The sequence below is a fragment of the Manis javanica genome, chromosome 12 (assembly GCF_040802235.1).
Source record: "Manis javanica isolate MJ-LG chromosome 12, MJ_LKY, whole genome shotgun sequence".
NCBI classification, from domain to species: Eukaryota; Metazoa; Chordata; class Mammalia; order Pholidota; family Manidae; genus Manis; species Manis javanica.
The window spans coordinates 91,707,155-91,717,114 of record NC_133167.1 but is presented as its reverse complement, the minus strand read 5'-3'; the positions used below and the strand labels follow the sequence as shown (position 1 = coordinate 91,717,114).

The 9,960-nt window shown below is 37.6% G+C and overlaps 1 protein-coding gene across 1 annotated transcript in view; it reads right to left on the bottom strand.

Moving 5' to 3' along the window:
• Positions 1-8,881: 8,881 nt before the first annotated feature.
• PPP2CB (protein phosphatase 2 catalytic subunit beta) overlaps positions 8,882-9,960 on the bottom strand; it is a 33,146-nt gene continuing 32,067 nt past the window's right edge. The window contains exon 7 of the mRNA XM_036997726.2: positions 8,882-9,589. Within this exon, the coding sequence (XP_036853621.1) occupies positions 9,517-9,589 (73 nt within the window). The 3' untranslated portion in view covers positions 8,882-9,516. The remainder of the gene's footprint in view (positions 9,590-9,960) is intronic.

The following is a 9,960-nucleotide window of genomic DNA, read 5'->3' as shown; positions in this document are numbered from 1 at the left end:
ACCAGGACTGGTCTGTGTGACTAATAAAGTTCAACACAAGTGCTGTGTGCCACTGCTGAAATTAGGTTATGAAAGACTGGTTTCTGACTTCTCTTGGGTGACTCACTCACTCGCCTGGAGGAAGCAGCATGTTATGAGCAGCCTCGTGGAAAGGCCTACATGGCAAGAACTGAAGGCTGTCAACAGCAATGCGGGAAGCTGGGAGCTGGACCCCAGCCCTGCTCAGGTCTTCAGAGACTGCAGCTCTGGCCAACACCCGACTGCAACCTCATGAGAACCGTCAGCTAGAACCACCTGGCTGGGATGCTCCAGGCACTTGGCCTGCCCATTTGTGTTTTAAGCAGCTCAGTTTTGAGTTCATTTGTTAGGGAGCAATGTAGAACATACAGCTTTTGGACCTACAAGTGAGGAGGTACTGCCACAGCAAAATCCTAAAACATGGGAGTGGCTTTGGAATGAGGCAGGAGGCTTTGAGGAGATAAAAGCCCAAAGTGCCTTGAAATTGATAAAAGGCTTACCGATAAAATTAAGCAGAAGTCATGGTAAATCCCTTCCTGGATTAGACTACAGACTGCCGCTCATGTCTTGGTTCTCTCGTCCTTCTGTGTCATCAATTACTCTGATGGAAACCATGCTGTCAGAAGCCCAGCGGAGAGGACCATGCTGAGAGGCTGAAGCCTCCTACCAACAGCTACATGGGTGGGCGTGGAGTGGACCCTGCAGCCCAGGCACGCCCAGAGACTACAGGCCTGGCCAACACCTTCAATGCAACCCAGAAACTCGGAGCCAGAACCACCCAGCTAAGCCACTCCTGGATTCCTGACCCACAGAAACTGTGGGAAATAATGTTTTAACCTGTAACAGTTTGGGGAAATCTCTTACGTGGCAAGAAACAAGTAGTACCAAGAAATATTCAGGGCATATTCCCCGACAATATAAAGACATCCTTAGGAATGACTTACTTTTCTGGGTGAGTTATTTGGTTATTCTAGCTGTTGGGAGCTCTTAATCAGGGTTCCTTTCAAAGATTCAGTCAGCTTCCATTCTCTGAAGTAGACTCAAATGCAAATAGAAATGCAAAAGAAAAAGAATAAACATTCCAGTATTTACCTGTTCTGATCCCAGGCTTTCACTGGCTCTGTTCTCAGCTGTCCACATCCATTTCCAAGGATACTGACTACAGAAGATGATTTTTATCATTAAAAAAAAGATCTTTGTTCTTGTTAAAAAGTCCAAGTTTCAGTAAGTAGTAAAAAGTCCATAAAATTTGTGGAATAAAAGCTCTTTCCACTCACCTCCAATTTTGTAACACAAAAATCATCAGGGCCATTTCTTTGTGTGGCAGTAACATTTTTCTTTAACACAAAGGAAAAACACTGTCAATTGCATGTACAACTAACAGGCTAAGAACAGATGGTTAATTGTTTAGTTGGTTACTAAGCTAATTCTTCCTCTGAATTTAGGGAAAGGAACTACAGATGTCTTAAATCTTTAGATTCTTGGTTAATAATACTGTTCTTTTATACTATAGTCTTCTTGCAATGAGTTGGAAAAATAAGAAATATGTAAGGAATTATTTTTTTCTAGGTGTGACCATGGGACTGTAGTTAGTGAGCCAGAATGAGAATCTGTATCTTAAAAGACCCATACTACAATATGATAGGAATTACGGTCAAAATCTGCTTCAAAATAATCAGGTTCGGGGGACAGTATGGAATACAAATGAGTAAATATTAAAGCTAAGTAAAAGGTACATTGGGGTACCTTATACTCTTCTACTTTTGTATAATGTTCATGATGAAATGTTTAAAGATATCAACAGGTTAAGATAAAAAGGGACAGACTATTTGTCAGGTGATATGAGAAAGCTGTGACTTAAAATGGCTTTAAGTTAAAAAAATTAGCCCCAGGGAAAACTAACTTGAATCCTATTACAACTCAGCCTGTTTATTATTGTTTTTAATAATATGCTTCAGTGAAGGAGTGAAATTGAAAAATGTAAGACCTGTTTTAAATAGACTAAATAATATTCTGAGATTCTATAGCATCTTACTATGCTGATGGACAGTGACTGTAATGGGGTATGTGGTGGGGACTTGACAATGGGGGAGTCTAGTAATCATAATGTTGCTCATGTAATTGTACATTAATGATACAAAAAAAAGAGAATATTGTACTTAAAAATAGTAATGCAGCCCAAATGCTAAGGAGTGCAGCATCCTAGATGTCACTAGCACACAAGCCACATATCCTTATTTAGAGAATTTCCCCTCATTTCCTTACTCTTCATCTCTGTTGTTTCACTTTGTAAACTCTCCCTCACTGATGGGCAAGAGCTACTCATTCAAGTTTATTAATAGCCACCCATTACCAAACGTGTCACTTTAGTTCTATTATGACAGTGACATTAAGGGGTGTTCTGTGGTGGGAATAAAATAAAAACCATAAAGCCACCTTTTTCTGAAGGGAACTTTAGAAGAAACGCGCCATCCCCATAAAGGGCTGGGGTGGGGGGACTAGCTTCAATCAGTTCATCGTTCTGCTGGCTGAATGTGAGAACCTCCAAGTGAGTTCTAAACCGACAGCAGTTTGGGACTTCGTTTAGGATGCAGAAAGCTGCTAAACATGTTTCCCCCACCCTAACGACAAGAAACAGCTGGATTATATAGAAAATCACAACATTTTGGAGCCCTCCGATTGCTGAGGCTGCAAAGCAATCATGGAAACTGAACTGCAAAGAGGAAAATCCACTGAGGAGACGGGAACACACATGGTCTTCCCTTTGGCAGAGCACAGGAGAAAAGGTGGCTGCTGTATGAGCAGCTAAGATTTTAACATGTTTAAAGGCCAAGCACTGCTTAGGAAAAAGACTGGCTAATTTGTTGATCTTAGTGCAAAACAGCAAAGTGGGAATCCTTGCTCAAAAAAATGAGAAATTCAAGACAGGGATAGCAGAATGTTAAACCGAACACACGGACCTTTTTAGTGTGGGGCTGTGTGACTGCACAGGTCAATGCCTTGAAGCCAGTCTCGGCTGGGGACCTCAGACAGAGTTCCCACTCACCGGAAAGCTCCTTGCCATCAGCCTCCACCGGGTGTTCTTGGGGCGTGAGGGCAGCGCGGAAGCCAGAGAAAGCCGACCTCGGTGCCAGCAGGAGGTGACTGGTGGCTGTGGAGGAACAAGAGCAGTGCTCCACTAGCTTCCAGGATCCTTCTCCCCTACAAAGCCCAAGTCTTAAAGCACTGGCGGCAGCCCACCGAGTACTATGGCCACAGGACACTGACAAAGACTTGCTCTTTCTAGAGAAGCAGAAGCAAAACCAATGCACTCCCAGAAGACTTACTGCTGCGGGAGAAGTAGAAGCAAAAATTCTCTGCTCTTGGGGGAGAGGCAGCTGCTACAGGTACCATGTTTGCTATTGCCACGGAGGCGCAGAAACCACCATGCTAGAACCAGCCACACAGAGGGGGCTTGGCTGCAACAGGACGGGTGGGGCAGGACTGCTAGGAATACCTCACCTTGGAAGCCAAAGCACAAAGGGCCTGCTTGACACTGAGGCTGGACTGGTTGGGGCAGCAGGGCACCTTACCTGCCGCTACCATGAGCTCAGCGCCGAGTCACATGCAAGCTGCAACTGGAGAGGGGGTGAGAACCTGGAGAAAGACCTGCTCTGATACAGGCACGCAAGGGACAGTGGAAGGCTGAGAAGTGGAGCAGGAACACAGGAACCTAGCACTCTCAGCCCTATCCAAGCACAAGGCAAACAGCAGCCCCCCACCATCAGTGGGATTTGAGGCCTATGCGCTGAAACTGTGAGTAATGATAGAATGCTGTAACCTAGTGCAAAATCTTTCAAAAATGAACATGAAATAAGTACTTTTAAAGACATGCAAATTAGACAGAAATATGAGCCTACACACAGGAATGAAGGGCACTGGAAATAGGATACATTTACATGAGTAAATACATTAAAGTTTTTTCCTTAGTGTTTAAATCCCTTTGAAGATAAACTACTGTTTCAAGAAAAGTATTGTTATATGGGATTTTTAATACATGCAAAAGCAAAATGCATGACATATATAGCACAAAGTTTGAGACATGTGTGAAGTATACATTATAAAGTTCATACACTACACACGAAATGGTGTAATACTGCTGTGAGGTAAGGATGTATACCACAAATCCTAAAGCATCCACTGTTGTAATGAGCTATATATAGCTAATAAGCCACTAAGGAGGGAAATGGAATAAAAAATACTCAATTAATTCAAAATAATTAAGAAAAGAGATTTAAAAAATGGAACAGAAAAATAGCAAGATCATAGATTTAAATGTAACAACACCAACAATCACTTTAAATGTAAATGGTCTAAACCCCCCAGTTAAAGACCAGCTGTATGCCCAGCTACATGCTACCTGAAATAGTAGTAAAGGATAAATACCTCCAAAAAATTTAGACCTAACATGAAAGACAGGTTATCTTAGTTAATGCAATATGAAACAGGTAAGAAAATTCATGAAGATTAGTAAGGAAGAAAAAAAGCTTTGTATTCACAAACATGATTTTGTAATTAAAATTCATAGTCATTTCTGATAAAAGAATTAGGTGTCTTCAGTATACAGAAGCACAATTTAAAAAACATATTTCCATTTATCAGCAATAAACAACAAAATTGAAGGAAAGGTTATCATGTGCAACAACAGTTTAAAATTAAGTATGATTAGAAGGCAAGACTTCTATATCAAATATTGTAATACATTACTGAGCAAAATTAGGAAGACTCAAAGGAAGCATGCGAAAAGCGCCTATGCTCCCCAAAGTGATACTCAATCCAATCTTGGTCAAAATTCCAGCAGTTTTTGCCCTGTGAGTGTGAATATAACCACCTAATTCTAATTTTTTAAAAATTGTGGTAAAAAACATATAGCAAAATTTACCATTTTAACCATTATCAAGTGTCAATAGCATTAAGTACATTCACAATGTTGTGCAGCCATCGCCACTATTTCCAGAACTTTTTTATTATCCCAATCTCTGTACCCGTTCCCTCCGACCCCTCCTTCCCCTGGTCCAGTAATCTCTCTTCCACTTCCTGTTGCTGAATTTGCCTATTTTAGGTACTTCATCTAAGTGGAATTACTATTTGTCTTTTTGTGCTTGGCTTGTTGCACTTAGTTCAAGTGCATGTTGTAGTGTGTATCAGAATTTCCTTTTTCTGGCTGAGTATTTCACTGTATGCATATAACACATTTTCCCTGGTGGACATTTGGGTTGTTTCTACCTTTTGCCATTGTTTATGCTGCTGCTATGAACACTGGTACCTTATGTATTCTTTGTAAGACCTAAAGGAGTGATTCAATTTCTTTAATAGTAAAAGAAATACTTGCAGTAACCACGATGCTGCTCATGTGAAACCTTCGTAAGATTGTGTATCAATGATACCTTAATATAAAAAAAAAACTTAAAACTCCATTTATTCCTGAGTCAGTTTAATAAGCCAAGATACTCTAGTAATTTGCTCATTTCTTGTTTTCAAATTTACTGGCAAATATTATTCATAGTACTCTCAGCTTTTTAATCACTTGTGTCTTGTCTTGTAAATTCATGTTAATTCTCATTCCCAACTAGCCAGCTCCACACAACCACTAATCTACTTCTGTCCCTATACATTTGCCTTTTCCAGACATTTCATATAAATGGAATCAAGGAGTTTCTGGTGTCTGGCTTCTTTTACTAGCATGTTTTGAAATCCATTTGTTTTATGATGTTTCAGTTCAGTCCTTTTTATTAATGGTACTTGAACACTGTATGAATGTAACATTTTTATCTATCAATGGATATAGACAGTTGATGGACATTTGCTTCCAGCTTCTGGGTATTATAATGAATGTTGCTGTGAACATGTGCATGTGTGTTTCTGTGAACATATTTTGTGTATGCTCTTAGGCAGATATGTAGGAGTGAAACTGCTGGATCAGAAGGTAAAAAAGCTGCCAACAAGTAACCACAATGTTGCTCTTGTAATTGTATATTAATGATACCAAAATTTAAAAAATCAATTAAAAAAAAGCTGCCAACAGTTCCCCCAAGTGGCTGCACCATTTTGCATTTTTTGAGAGTAATGTAGGAGAGCTCCAATTTCTCCACATTCACCAATATTCATTATTTATTAAGAGTCTTGGGCTTATTTATTATAGTCTTTCTGATGGGTACCTCAATTGTGCTTTTAGTTTATATTCCCTAATGACTGTTTTTCTTGTACTTATTAGCTGTTTTTGTATCTTCTTTAGTGAAATGTCTATGCTCATCTTCTACTCATGGTCTGATTAGGTTGTCTTATTACTGAGTGGTAAGGATTCTTTGAAAATCTGAATATAAGTCCTTTATCAGGTATTTGCAAGTATTTTCTTGCAGTGCTGTCTTTTCATTTAATTCTGTCCTTGGAAGTACAAAAGTTTTGAATTTTTAGGAGGTCCAACTTAATCAATGTGTAATTTTTACGGACCAGTCTTTTGGTATTGCATGAGATCTTTGCCAAACCCAATATCTCAAAGGGGTACTGTGTGTAAAGTTTGTTTCACCGCTCATGGTTAGGTCTGTGATCCATTTTAGTGACTGTGTACAGTGTGAGGTAAGTATTAACACGTGGATACACAACTGTCCTAACACCCACCATCTGCTGAACAGGCAGATATTCTCTCAATGAACTACCTTGCCACTTTTTTTGAAAGACCATTGACTCTAAAGAAATGTTCTAGACTCTCAGTTCTGTTCACTGACCTATATGCATCTGTCTATACTGTAGTGTCTTGAAAACTGTACTTTTACAGTAAGTTCTGACATAGGGAAGTCAATGTACTCTAACTTCATTCTAGTTTCTCCAAATTGTTTTGGCTATTCTTGATGCTTTGTTCACACATTTTTTTTTAATATCGTTAATGTACAATTACTTGAACATTATGGTTACTAGACTCCCCCTATTAAGTCCCCATCACATACCCCATTACAGTCACTGTCCATCAGCATAGTAAGATGCTATAGAATCATTACTTGTCTTTTCTGTATATACTGCCTTTCCCATGTTCACATGTTTTTATATGAATTTAAGTAACTATTCAGTTTTTCTAAATTCTTTTTATAGAACTTAAAACATCCTTTATTTCATCTATGACACAAGTTACTTTTTAAATTTCAAAATGAGTATTTATAAAAATCCTATTTTTGCTATTGACCTCTAAATCAATTGTACTGTACTTAGACAATTTGGTGTTCTGTATAAATTAAAGAAAATTTTTTTAGACTTGCCTTATGGCCTAATTGCCAATTTTTATAAATGTTACACGTAAACTTGACAAGAATGTGTATTTTGTTAGGATGCAAAGATCTATATATGTATATTTTATCAGTCTCATTAAAATACTGTTATTTAAAGCTTCTCCATTTTGTTTTGACATAATAGAGTGGTTCAAGTATGTCACTGTAATGAAAACTTGTCCATCTGTCTCTGCATTTCTAAGGATTTTTAACATATTGAGGCTATTTTGCTATGTAATTAACTCACATTGTTGTTACTGATTCTCTGTTCTTAAAATTTTGTCTCAAAGTCTACTTTAATATTAATACAGCTAGTCCAGATTTCCTTTGTTTGGTTTCTTCTTGGTCTATTCCATCTTTTAATTTTCAAACTATCCAAGTCACTTTGCTTTTGGTGTGTGCTACATAATCAGGATATAGCTGGATGTTTTTAAAAATCAAATTTGATACATACTAGTACATACAATTGGTACTTACAAGTTGGCACATGTATACAATGCAATATTGCTTAGCCATAAAAAAAAGAATGAGATCTTGCCCATTTGCAAAAACATGGATGGACCTAGAGGGTGTTATACTAAGTGAAGTAAGTCAGACAGAGAAAAAAAAAACACCATTTAATTTCACTTATATGTAGAATCTAAAGAACAAAACAAAACTGAAATAGACTCATAAACAGAGAACAGACTGGTGGTTACCATAGGGGAGGCAGGGCGGAGGAATGGGTGAAACAAGAGAAGGGAAAAAAATTAGTGAGAACGTTTGATATCTTGATCTGGTCAATGTTTACACAAGTGCATACACACGTCAAAATTCATCAAGCTGTACACTAAGATCTGTGCATTTTATTGTATGTACTTCAAAAAACAAAAAAGCAGAGGTTCTGGCTACAAAAGTGAGAGAGAGAGAGAGACCTGATTGAGTCAGTGTTCATATAGAGTTTTGTTTTCTACAACAGCATTAATATGTTATATTAAAAAGGGAAATTAAATTTGAGCCTTAGTCCTTTAACTAGAGAATTCAGTCCATTTACATTGAGATACCTATACTACTACTACTATCTCATTTTCTTCTATAAAGACTTAAACTTAGTTTTCTCTCTTGTGTCTTCCAGCCACACTCTCACTGCCAACATTGACTCTGCATTTTCCCCTCTCCTATTTGGAATTTATATTATACATTAATAATGGTACAATTACTACTATTTCTACTAAATTGTCTTTTGGAGATGAATTTATTCTTATTTCTATATCAAAGATAAAGTAACATATTTTGGTTTTTAAAAGACTTCCCAACTATATAATAGTCTAGTTTTAGCATACAATTCATAAAAATATAATACATTAATAAAAATTACCTAATGAAATTATGTTTAGAGATAAAAATGGCTTTTTTATGGTCTAAAAGTTTTCTTACTATTTGAATTTCTTCTGAAAATGAGCCTTAAGCAAAGAACGTTACATTTAAATTACCGCAATACAACTGTTTATCGCAGGTTAAGAGATTTTATAGCATGTCAAAATAGTAAAACTTTCATTTAAAGTGTACCACAGTAAATCAGTATATTTTTTGTTTAAAATGGAAAGTTTATTTGCTCAGTACACCAAATAGGATGCAAGCACTATCATGACAAATATACAGAAATATGCAGGTCAACATAAAACATTAATTTTGTTTAAGTGACAGGAAGTCTCTTTAAGTGTTATGACAACATACTCCCAAGAAGAATCTTTTCTTCAGTTAATTGTATGTTTCAATAAAATAGAGTAATGGATTAAGTGGAAGTTAGCTTGTGATTTTTTTCTTAAAAATAAAACCCCAACTGTATTAATCCATGCCGTTTAAACACTAAAACTAAAATTCCCAAATGAGGGCAAAAGGAGATGAAGGAGTTAGTTACCTTGATCGCTTGAACCAGTCCAAAGGAAAATGGTTACTACAAGTACAGCAGGCAAACTGTTAAGACTGACCAAACCACCTAGAATATAGTGTTGTACTTAATTTCAGTCTCAAATTGTGCTAAATGCTCATCATTATTAGTATGGCACATTTTGGTCCATGATATGGTTTAATGCCAAGACAGATGTCAATTTGTTACAGAAACAGATAGATTACTGTTGCTTGTTTGTTCTTAAATACATATTATCTTAAAAAGCCAGGTATACTTCCACATACAAAGGCAGGTCTTCTCAGGATGAATTTACAGGAAGTAGTCTGGGGTGCGCCGGGTAACATGAGGCTCTCCGCGACGAGGTGCTGGGTCAAACTGAAGGCTATAAATGGCAAAAAAGAAAGCATAGTAGTGCAAGGATTTGAATTCATATGTAAATAAATCAGTAAGACAAGAAAATGAGACCCTGTAGTAGAAAATACAGGATGGGTTTCCCACCTTCAGGGTGTTGCTTATGACTGGAATGACCCTGGGCAAGTCACTGCAGGTGTTTTCTTTCACAAAACTATCTCACAGAGCTGTGGTGTCAATTTAAGCAGACTAAGTGTCTGGTCGGGTGCTTGGCATAAAACATGTGCAGAATCAGTAACAGTGAAAGCAAGTGCTGAGATTGGGTATGCTTGTTCCAGAGCTTAGGGGGAAAGCACTCAGTCTTTCACTATTAACAATGATGCAAGCTGTGGGGTTTTGTTT